At 40.8% G+C, this 12,140-nt stretch overlaps 1 protein-coding gene across 2 annotated transcripts in view; it reads right to left on the bottom strand.

Annotated features, from left to right (window-relative positions):
- Window positions 1–12,140, bottom strand: part of ST6GALNAC5 (ST6 N-acetylgalactosaminide alpha-2,6-sialyltransferase 5) — a 116,512-nt gene that overhangs the window by 45,832 nt on the left and 58,540 nt on the right. For both annotated transcript variants that reach the window (XM_074832305.1, XM_074832304.1), the window contains exons 3-4: window positions 10,681–11,090; window positions 5,197–5,304 (exon numbers count right to left, since the gene is read on the bottom strand). In XM_074832305.1, coding sequence (XP_074688406.1) covers window positions 5,197–5,304; window positions 10,681–11,090 — 518 coding nt within the window. The remainder of the gene's footprint in view (window positions 1–5,196; window positions 5,305–10,680; window positions 11,091–12,140) is intronic.

The following is a 12,140-nucleotide window of genomic DNA, read 5'->3' as shown; positions in this document are numbered from 1 at the left end:
TTCCTTCGCTGTACACTGAAGTTAGCAATGGATGATGGTGATAACCGTAATCAGATTTCTCATGGAGATCTATAGAAATGCTGGTCATTTTTTTTTTCTCCACACAAACCCCAAAGTATACAGGTGGATCAGGTGCAGAGAGGAAGGAGAGAAGGCTTGATAGTGGTCCTCTTTCTTCTCCCTCACTCTGATAACTTAGTATTTACCTAGGGTTACGCTCTTCTGTTGCCTCTTTGAAGCCAGTTTTGAAGCCTGTACCTCCCAGTAAGTACTTTATCACTCATGTTATCAGTATTCTACCAGTGGATATTTTAGCAATGGATTTCCCTTTTGAAGACAGGGATTCCACAGTGCATCAGAGGCTCTGAAGCTAACATGAAGAGTATCTTAAGTGGATGTCCTTAGCTCTAGGTTGTAACAGGGCACTGTATTTTGTGCAGTGTCCTGTCAGAAACAGTCCAGGAACAGCAGCTGCATAGGGCCTGGCAGGCAAGAGAGGCAGAGGAGCATGGTCTGGGCACCCTGCTGGGTTCAGGCATTACCTGATGGGTGCTGTCTGATGGGTGGAGGTCTGCTGGCTGAACTGGAGATGAATGCAATGCAAAAATAAAAATGCTCGTGGCTTTAGACCTCTCCAAGACTACTCTGCAGCTGACAGGCTTTGAGGCTAAGTTCCAAATGTTCTGTTTCAGATTTAGGAACTCTGAAAGGCAGCTGGATACCTAGGACATTTTGTCTGAAGTCTTCACCTTTCGTGGGAGTTCTGGATTCCCCTAGATTGCATGCTAGTAAGGTTTGGATTTGAACTCTGGCTTGAGTAACTACACCATAACCCAAATTAACTGTACTGTGTTATCTTCTAACTCTGCAATTAGCTTGTGTCACCAGCAAATGAAATGCATGAGTAATTTCTATACGGAAATTGCTTGCCACCTCATTTATTAACATTAAAACAGATGCTGTTTTATCACTGACTGATACTGGACATTAATCAGTATTTTGTCAGACTTTGCATGCATATTAATATCACAGCTGGGAGGAATCTAGGAAAGTTCCTCTGTAAAATACACTATACTTCCTGCCTAATAGCCTGCCAGCACAGCAACTGTGTAAGTGCCTGTACCCAATGTCAGTCATCTACTGTTTGCCACTTCAGTGCACATTTTCCTACAGATGGTATCCACCCACAGTGAAAGCTGAAAATACAGCAGTGTTTGCCTCAAAAGAAACAAGGCAGAAAAACAAGGCCATCCCATCTCACATTCTGGTCAACCTCTTCCTTTACAAATGAAGAGCCATTATAAATCAACCCACTAAAACTGTATGTACTCACATGCTTTGTAAAATAATTCATATTTTGAAGGGTGAATAAAGTGTCATTAATATGTTGAGTGATGGGCAAGCTTCTGTGCCAGGACTGTGAAGATTTCTGGGTAATTTTTTGCCTTCTATTCCCAGAATCCCATTTCCTTGACCTCCATACTAGCCCTGTTTTCCAAACCATTAATGAATTTTGTTATTAAGGTAACGAGGTGCGATTCAGGCATATGGACCAAAGGGCATAACTATCTCCCGTATAGCTCACAGTCCTGTGAGTACCCCTTCTTCCATTAAGCCCCTTGTAAGACCCGGGAACTGTAGCTAGCAACAACTGCTTCTTTGCACTTGATTTAAAGCAACTGAAAAGTGAAGAGAGGGAGGTAAGAAAACACTAGATTTAAAAGCTATACCCAAAGGAATAAATTAAAGGATTTAAAATGCCAATTTTCAGGCAAATTATCACAGATGGGAAATGGCCTGGCAGTCAAATGAGGATTCTTATAGGAAAATTATCTGGCTCCATAATTGGAGCAAAAATTATTCATATGAGTTAAAATAAGGCTCAAAATGAAGCTTTAAGTTTCTCTGAGTTCCAGAAGGCCCATGAAGAGGCAGGGGGTTAAAGAGGGCTCTTCTCACTAACACCGTTAGTTTTCCTTGTGTGCTTGAGTACCCAGAGATACCTGCAAGGAACCAACCTCTCACTGGAGTTACTACAGACTGCATTCAGGCTTGTCTGTGTCCTTCCCACCGATGCTGCTGAGCAGCCACCAAGAAAAGCAGCAGCACTGCAGTGCCTTCAGGAATGGTGGTGCTGTCTGTCTGTGCACCACAGTCTGGCTGCTGGGCTAGAGAGGCAGGAGGAAAATCCCTCATGTCCCAGTTCAGGACGCTGCCAAAGGGAGCTCAGAGAGGGACATGTTTCCCGGCTGGGCTGCTAGTTTGCTCCAGCAAAGGCTAGGAGTGGATCCCAGCACACTGGAAAAAATGCAAGATGGCTTGTCTTTCTTGTGACAAAAGAGAGCGGTGCACACACTCTCCAAAATCTTTGCCATGTGCATGGCAGCACAAGCTTTCATCTTCTAGAATGTGCAAGTCAGATGTATTTAACAGTATGAGAGCAGAATAAAAGCCATTAACCCTTACTACAGCATAAATCTGTAGCAAAGGGATTCGGTATTACATATAGCTTTGCTGTAAAGTACTAACAATTTTTAATAATCAGGTCACCAATTCCAGTTCAGCTATAAAAATTAATGTCCAGTGAAAGTAAATAGAAATGAAACTAAAACACGTTGTTGCAATTAATAGTGACAAATCTTTTAGTCTGTACTCCAGACTCCTTCCTTCACTAGACTATTTTCCCTGCACGGGTGGGAAGCAATTTGGTTAATGATCTTAGGCTAATAATCTGTAGCAGAATCAACAGTATGATATTCACAATACCTTTGAGATGTCCTTCACGTTACAGATGTGATACTAATTTAGTTCCATGACTCTGATCACCCACACTCATTACTTACTCCACAAATTAATACTTTAAAAGTAATGGGTATCTGCTGAAGTTGTAAATTTGGTGATACTAACTCTGAATAGAAATAGGAGTATTAATTTTTTTTTTAAATCTTAATGATTTTTTTAGTTGCACAGCAACTAAAGTACCTATACCATCGTGCACACATGAGACAAGGTGGGTTTTTTTGTTGATTGGGTTTTGGTTTTTTAAATGGTAATTTGTATTTTGTCTGACTGAAACCCAGTAAATATGGCTTAAAATTACAGAATATTTCCTTCTTTCTGCTATTCTGTTGTCTTATTTCTTTGAAAGGAAGCACTGTTTAACTTCATAATGAGTGGCTGAAGAGCAAACTAAGAAGGTTAACTGTATTTATGGGAAGAGGTTCCTTTCATAGCTGGTCATGTGTCTTCCAGTCATGGCAACTACAGTTTTCCCCTTCATCATCTGGGGGATAAACCTGAAGTAAAAAGACACTTTATATTCTTTTGACCTTTTCCCTTTTTACAACCAGGTGAGTGTACCTTTGTTAAGATTTTTTTTATGCAGGCTGTAAGCATTATTCCATCTGTCAATGGTAGGATTGGTTACAGCCTTTGCTGTGTTACAATTTAATATATCGATTTGATTTCAGCGTATCAATTCTGCGAAAGCCTTTCATATGGTCTCAGTGACTATTTTAGCCTCTCTTTTTAAGAGTTTGGGTTTTTTTTAATTAAGTGTATGTATCTAAGCTAATCTGAATTCACCTGAGAAGTTAGGATTGAGCATTGCTTTGCAGTGAATTCCTGTCTTCTGCATTTTTAGATCATTGGTTTATTTAAGAATTAGTTCTGTGTGCCACTGGAATACAGCCACTCCTGGAGTAAGAGAGACCAGCCACTTACAGAAACTGAAGAAGTGTGTTTTGGCCAACTGAAATGACAGGGGAACTGAAATGCTGCAGTGTGGAAGGTATTTATGTCGTCTGGAACATCTGATCTAGTTTGTTACTTTCCTTGGAGAATTCATGATGAAATCTGGCAGTACCTCACAGCGTTTATCATCAGTGTTTTGTTATAATTTGTAGAAATTCTCACAAAGTGGAATTCAGTGTTGACATTTTATACTGTAATTTCTTCAGGGATTTCTACAAATGCATATTCCTGAATGATCCTTTTCAGTGCTCAGAAGAAAGTCAAAGCAGTCCTGTTCTTTGATAGATGAGCTAACCTGTCACTGCAGCCTTGGTCCCTTTGCCCCTGAAAGGCATCTTGAATTAGTCAATGAACTAGACTTCAGTGAAATCATTAAATTTGCAACCAAAAAAAATCAAGCAAGTACTTCTCAGTGAAAGGGATTCATGTGCAGGAGATGAAACGTTACACTGATGCCCTCGTTCCAGACTGCCAGTACCCGCTCTGTGCACTGCTGGGTCACCTAATGGTGCAAATGGGATCAGGGCTGGGTGTGGGCACAGAACCACATTTTTCTAAAAGGCCAGAGTGCGAGGCCTACTAATGGACGGACAGGTGATACTTAAGTCAGTGTAAGGATTGCTGGTGTAAACCAAGTTTGTATGAATTTATACTGGATCAGTGCTTTGCATCATGTGGCTAACGTGATTTTGGTCCAGTACCAGAAGTCCTGAAGACTGTTTTCCTCTATCACTGATCCACAGCGGGAAACCTTAACCAGCACCTCGGGTCTGAGTCCCAAATATAGCTGGAGGCACAATGCAGCCACAAAATGTACAGAAGCTGTTAATTTATAAACAGCATGAAGGGGTCACATAGCTTCCACTGACAGAATTTGTGTGCTGCTTCTACCGCTTGTGGCCCACACAGATGACCAAAATGATTGTATCTTCTGTGGGTCCAAATTCTGTGGTTGTTTTTGGTGAGGATTATTCAGAAAGATAGTTTACTGGAAGACTGGGATTCATGTGACAGAGATACAACAATCTTAATTTGAGTTGCATAGAAAGTTCAATCTGGAAACTAGTCACTGTGAGAACTCCGTTCCTCTATTAACTGGGGGGAAACTTTAAAAACAAATTAAAAGTAATGTTTCCCAGTACTCCTTTTTTCAGATTAATTTCATGCCAATTATTGCATTACTTTTAGCTGATAAATATTCAGAGACTAAAAGAAACCAACAAGATGGATTAATTCTCCCACACTACAAACAAAATTTTTAAATATTTTATATAACATAATTAAATGCTGTTTGTTGTTTTCAGAATCAGATCTGGGGACATGTTAATTAATTGCTTTAAGACAACTGAAGACATGTTGCAGAGAAAAAAAAAATTAAAAGATTCATATTTATCTGTAACATTCAACCTTGTTGGCTAATAATGGTTCCAAAATAAATCCTACCTGCAGAAATCCGGTGGCACCATGCCGTAAACATTTATCCTGTCACAGAGCTCTAATGCGATACTCATTGTGAACCAGCCCGTGCTAAGCCAAGTGTTGGATATCTTCCTGAAAGCAAAAACATAATTAAGTTTCTCGGCTGACAAATAATTCTTGAGTTATCTGAAGCAATTTCTGGGCTTTTTTTTCATTCTTGTGAAACGTTATGAAAATTGGGCAACCAAGACTACTTTGCTTGTTCATCTTTTAATGATTTTGCTAGTGTCTTCTGTCAGTGGACTAATCTATGCAGAAACTGCCCTTGCTGTAATTAATTTTGGGCACAGCAGTGTTAATATTTAGCTGACCTTTTGGTAAGTTTACTTTAAATGACTGAAACTTTATGTCCTATATTTATATTCTTCTGCTAGTAATCTATACACATCTATAATCACCTAATGGAGCTTACCCACTAAGTGCTCAGGAAGATGCATCACAGGGTCGAGAAGAGGGCTGCTTAAAATGCTGCCTCCCACAGCATGCAGAGGAGCCTGTCTGCTGGAGTGAGATCTGGCCTCAAGTGCTCAGTCTAACCATCCTTCCTCCCATCCCATCCATGATTTTGTTTCCATGACTGCTGGTAGGAAACTCTTCGTTAGCTGCAGCTATGCCTGTCCCTTAGCCAGCCTGGGAAACCTTCATCCTAAGTGCAACCCCTCTGCCTGCCCTGAGTCCCATCCCTGTCTGGTGGGACCTTTGAATATGAATGACAGTGCTGCAAGGGAGCCCTCTAAGACAGCTCCTTTCCTGGCCACCTCTGCAGGCTGGGAGAAATCCTTAGAAGCAGCACAACTGACCCCAGCATTATTTATGCAAAATGGGAGCTATCTCCATGTAACTGCTTGAGATTTCAAGCTGTGCTTAAATTTTGCTGTATCACAGATTCTGATCTGCAAAATGGCAACAGTAATGTTTCCACTTCCTAGCATTTGCTTGTCATGGCTGTTTAGTGTGTGAGAGCTGGGTACTATACAGTTACTGGTTGCCTGGCACATGCACTGGAAGTCCCAGTCCTGTGTTAAGTTCCTGCACTGTCCCTACGCTGGCAGTCTTGTAACAGGAGGGCCAGTGAAACCAGCACGTCTTAAAGGTGTCGTAAAAGCGTATTTAGGGACAGTACTTTAGTACTTCACAGGACCAAGTCAGGCACCTCTCAGAAACTGAGTCACATGAAGTTGGGTATTTGCTCCAGAGAAAACAAGTTCACTGAAAGATTCTCCTTTCAAATACTGTTAAAGAAGGAGACAGCAGATCTCTCTAATGGCTCCACACTCAGCTAGAAAAGTCCCGCAGGAAGAAGTTCAAGCTTGTGTCATTTGTGACCCAAAAAGGCCTCAGATTCCTGATGACAGCCTGTCACAGTGACTGGCTCTTCTTTCATCTCCTACTAAAGCTGAGGCGCTGTGAGAGCAAGTGCAGGCTCCTGGATGACTTCTGCACTGTGTCAGATTGTACTAATATGGAAACTACATTAACCCCAATCCACAACACCTCTATCTGCCTGACACCTGCAAAATTTTGTGACACCCCCCACCCCCCCCACCCCCCCCGCAAAAGCACAGTTGAGAACATGAGGCTCTCTCAGAGCAGTCACCTGGGAATCCCAGGTCCTGACCCCAGTTCCAAGGCCATCTTTTAGAGTTTACCCAGTGATAGTGGAGTGCACAACAGTCCTGGAAGCAGGGACCTGAAGTCACAACAGCCACTGCAGGTGCCAGCAATCACTAATATGTAATTCAGCAGGCAGGAGCCTACCATGCAGCTTCCCAAGCTAATGCTGAACAAGCTGGTTCCAAGTAGGTCACCTACGGGGCAGTAGGAGGGAGATGTTTTGAGCACCGTGAGATTGAGGAATGCCTTGTACCAAGGTTTCCCGTTTCCTCAGTGAATTAGACTATTGCAAAGAAAAAGAAAAGAGGTGGTATCAGTGCTGGCTGGTTAAAAGGCACTTCTAAATGTAAGAGAATTCTTTAACCAAAAATGCCTGAAAGATGCTGGGGAACCCAGGTAATTTGTCCTGTCCTTTGTAGGTCACCTGGTAATGTATGAACTCCTGAAACGTTAAGTTTTTCACTGCTCCTAACATAGACTTTCAGGCTAAGCTAGCATTTGGAGAATAACATGATTTAAGCATCTCATTAGTTCTAATTAAGGGGCCTTATTTATTTTCTGAATTTGCACTTAAGCTTGGGGGGGTGCAATTTTTCACAATGTCATAGCTGGGTCATAAGCTGAGCAGAGGCCTTCAGGCACTGCAACAATACAAAACAGGAAATAATTTTTGGCTCAAAATTATTAGGAAAGGGAAAGATAGGGAAAAGCCTAAAATAGTTGCTTTCCTGCGACTCGAGAGTTTCTGAGCCTAGGAATCGCTAGGTAATTCAGGAACATATTCAGGCTAAAAGTACTTTGGAGCTTGCACAAGGCCACTGTTCTAGGTGCCTAAGACGTTACATTCCAAATTCCAAATGACGGAGCAATAACGCATGACTGAAGTGGCTGGGCTTTGCACAGGTCAGGCAACCTAGCTAGGCTGTCTGCTGAGTTAGTTTTCTTTTTGCTTACTCACACTTATGCTGTAAATTAGTGTTTCCAATAAATAGGAGAAAACTGAATTTAAATAAACTAGCTTAAAAGCTAAACAATGAAATAAAGATTTTGAAACTTATTCAAGTCTCACTTTGGCATCTTTAAATGCCATGTCTATAAGACAGCAATATAGAAACAGGGTTACAGTGTCTTGCCTTTTCATAAAAGATCTGAACAAGAGTCCCACAAAAGAATACTGTTTTTATACCTAATCAGCTTTAATGAAAGAATATGAAGAACTGTCATGTGCTTATTAGGGCAAATTATCAGATATTCTTTTATATGATGAACTAACACACTGTGCTGATAATTCTGTAGTGCACACTAAATTACAATTAAAGGCCTTTCTGCTCCACCAAAATCTCATTTATAATCTCTATGGAAATACTCTTCCTGCAGTTACTTCATTTATGCTTCCTTTATCTAATTACTATAATATTGGTTCTGAATCATATTTTCTTAATGTACCCTTATTCAATTATAAAGTTATTTTCAAGTGCAGTTACTTTATAATACCAAGTATATTGCTCTGCAGCCTTTGTCATTCACCATACTATTTAACTGGCAATGTTTTCTGAAGGTTTCCCTTCATTTCAATATCAGAGGTTTTTTTTAAAAGCACAATACTCCCAATTACCTTTTTTCTCATCATTTTCAAGACAGAAATGAATGGTTTGATTATTGCAACTTTGCAATCAGCCTTCTCTCTCGCTCCTTTGTTTTTTGCAGGCACTAATGTCAAGAGCTTAGCAGAAACCTCCCAGGGAACAGCAACATTCTGGGCTGAACAATGTTCTGCTCCTGCCCCCACAGCTACATAAATTTCCTTCCCTTACAAATTCCTTCCTACCCTTGTTCCTTTTCATCTTCCCTCTCTTTTTCCGTGCTGACTATTCATTTATTTTCATCTCCCATTTTAATCTTCTTAGTCCTTCACATATGCTGTATGTGCCCTCTAAAGCAGCGGTTCATACACGGCAGAGCCTGCAATTTCTTAAAAGCAACAGGACCTGTTCATGAGGCTGAATTTTGCTAGCATCCAGGTGCCCTTGATTCACACTGGGAGCGCAGGGTGCCCATATAACCGAGTCCACTATAAACTTGTTATAATGTCATTAATGTCTCAGATGCCTTGAGAATATTTCAGGAGCCAAGACTGAGCCTGGTGCCTGTGCAGAAAAAGAAATGCTTTCATCACATGCACAGCTATAGGCCTCTTGCTCCGGATGGGTGATGCAGAACCAGAAAGAGCAGCTTGCCTGAAAGTGCACAGCAAGTGTCAGGGGAGGAATGGGACCCTGGCTCTCCATGGCAGAACTGGCCAGACTGAAGCAGAGGAGGTCAAGTGTTCCTCAAAACTGGGGACTGCATGTGGTCTGACACTGAAAAAGTAACCCAGGCAGGGAGGTGGCAGTGTGCATTCCTCTTGAACAGGGTCTGATCCTCAGGGCTGAGGGTAGCCCATGTTACAGTCCAACTACAGCTTTGTTAACTTTCATGCCTTTGTAAATACTGGACATACAGAGGATCCTTTTCACTTTTCCTGAAGGGTTCAAATGCTCAATTCACCTGCTTACTTCACTCTACTCTGGGTGAAAAAACCTGGAAAAGACCATAACACATCAGAACTGGCAGGGTACCTCCCCTTGTTTTCCTTCCTTCTTGTTCTGGCAGAGGCAGGGTCTCTGGCAGAGAATCACAAGCACTGATTTGAGGATGAAGTGAAAAGGACCTTTAACAGTAATAAACTGACCGAGTTGCTGTATGCTCTAGTCAGCTGCTGTGAGTCAGTCAAGAACTTAGATGTGTAGTTTGATCCACTACAGCTGAACAGAGCCCTGCAAGCAAACCATGTGGGCTGTGACAAAGGCAGCAAATGCCAAGCAAAGATACAATCACCATCAGCTAAGAGGATGTAAGAGTTTCCTTTAACACTGGTTCTGCCTTTGTTGTGCAGCCCCGAAAACAAAGTCCGTGCTCTTGAGTCCTCCCTGTCTACAAGAGGATCGAGCCAGCTCCAAGCTCTGGTGTGTACGTACAGTATTTATGAAGCTAAAAAATCTCACCATGAGTTACTGCACAATAAACCTACCTCTTTATTTGTACCTAAGTGGGGACCCTGTTCCATTTTTACAGCAGCGTATTTAATAAGTAAAAAATAGGAATTCATTAAAAATAAATGTGTTTCTTGCTAGAAAGTCTTTGGTTTAAATGCCGCTTTTCAAACATTATGTGTGAAAATGCTCAAGTCCTGCAGTGGGTCACTTACTAAAAATTTGATTTGACGATCAGCCTACAAGTCATAAACAGTCTCATAAAGATGTAACTATCATAATAACTTTCCTTTTCCCAGTTGGAAATGTAAGATGAACTGTTCTGAAGCACCTAATGTATGACTAATGTTTATTTGTTTTACAAGAAGCTTTACAGCTGCAATGTTCCAAGAATGCTTAAATTCAATAAACAGCTATTATAATTCACTGAATGGTGGCATTTCCTCTATAAGAAAACATAATCTATCCATTCTGATTTTTCAGAATCAGTAAAAAAACTTTCAGGTATATTACCCCAAAGTGAGATTTAAACAGCTCCTGCCTCCTTGGCTGTATAAATAGTACATCCAGATTCTGGTATTCTAAGTTGATGAGGCAATATTCCATACAAATTATTTTGATGCATATTTTTTACTTATGTTACAAGTGATGTTATTTGGCATGTCGTACCATATTAAACTCATGAGGCAGAGGATTTAATGGGTATGATGGTCTCTCTGAGCAGGTCTTAAATTGGTATATATAAACTACATTATTTTACTACTGTATGACATCCCCCAAATGTAGCCACATAAGTTCTCACCTGTCTTTCCCAGTTTCCCGTTTAAAAAGGTCATCAAATTGAAGCATCTTGTGGCGAGAAATCATATATGCTTTTAACTGAGGCAGTATCTGATTCATCAGCTGCAGGTTATTATATACCAAGCCTTTACCATCTCTCCTCATGTAGCTGCTGGGACCCCAGAAGATAAACACAGCACCGTGGCTCATATTTAAGAGTTCATTGCGATTTCGCAGAATCCTCTGAATACTGGAGTGTGCAATGACTCGAAGGCTCGTTTTGTTTCCAACATCTTTTCCATAACCTCGAGTAGGTGCATCATTCATTCGTATTACGCACTCTGTCTCGTCGATTCTGTCACCTTGTTTACTTCCCAGAAGGTGTCCAGAGCTGGTTACCAACGCACAACTCTTGCAGTGCATTTTTAAAGGCTGCAAAGACATACATACTTCAAAATTAGCTGTAGACATCTTCCCATTCATTACACGATAACTGTATTTTACATTACGTGGCCTATTTTACAGCAAAAATCTCAGAGTACATAAATCTCTCCCAGCAGTCTTACCAAATAACTGGGGACACATTACCTGTACATTTTGTAGATAGGGAAAATGTGGTGTAGCCCTTAAAGGTCCTCTGTGGAGTTAAGACGACCACTGTTTAAATCCTCCTTTCCACTGCTGCTTCATATACAATAATCACAACAGTTTCTATACTGTTCCCAGCTGCTTAGGATTGTACTTCTTCCACTTATCATAAATGAGCTGTAATTGGAGTATTTTTCATTTTTCCAGGAAATAATCAATTGTAAGTCCTCATAAGCACAGGTGTGAATAGCTTTTCAACCTTGGGGTCAAGACATTTTGCTAAGGGAAGAGAATTATACCTTGGTGCAATCCTTCCACGCTATTTCGAAGTTGGTGCATCACCACTGCAGGGCTCTCGTACCTCCTTTGTGGTTCAACAGTCAGAGCAGGTCATTAATGTCTTTGTGTATTTTACATGACAGTGAGTTAGTACACTGAACTTTTTCTAGCTTATCAGGTCATGTTTAAAAGTTACACAGTAAAATGGAACAGGAGGTGCCTGTTCAGCGCGTGGCTGACCTAATGAAATCAGGAGAGTAAAACAAGCTTTCAGGAAAATGAAAATGAATGATAAATCATATTACTGAAGTATGTCACCAATATAGGTATCAATAAGAGGAGTATCTAAGTGTATCTGCTGCTCAGCATGAGAACTAAAAAGGGGCAAAGGGTTAACAGTATCCCCACAGTGCTGCTTTTTAACAAGAATACAATAAACTGGGAGATAAAGACTGTTTGAAGGTGTGCCTTGGTGGCCCTCCATGAACAGTATCTTGCAGCATTTAAGACCAGTAACATCAATTACAGAACATACACAGTATCTTACACTTTCTTTGCAAAAAAAAAAAAAAAAAAAAAAAAAGGCAAACAGACTGAACTGTGATTGCTCACTAG

This window comes from Strix aluco, chromosome 8 (genome assembly GCF_031877795.1).
Source record: "Strix aluco isolate bStrAlu1 chromosome 8, bStrAlu1.hap1, whole genome shotgun sequence".
NCBI classification, from domain to species: domain Eukaryota; kingdom Metazoa; phylum Chordata; class Aves; order Strigiformes; family Strigidae; genus Strix; species Strix aluco.
This window is presented reverse-complemented; position numbering and strand designations above follow the sequence as displayed.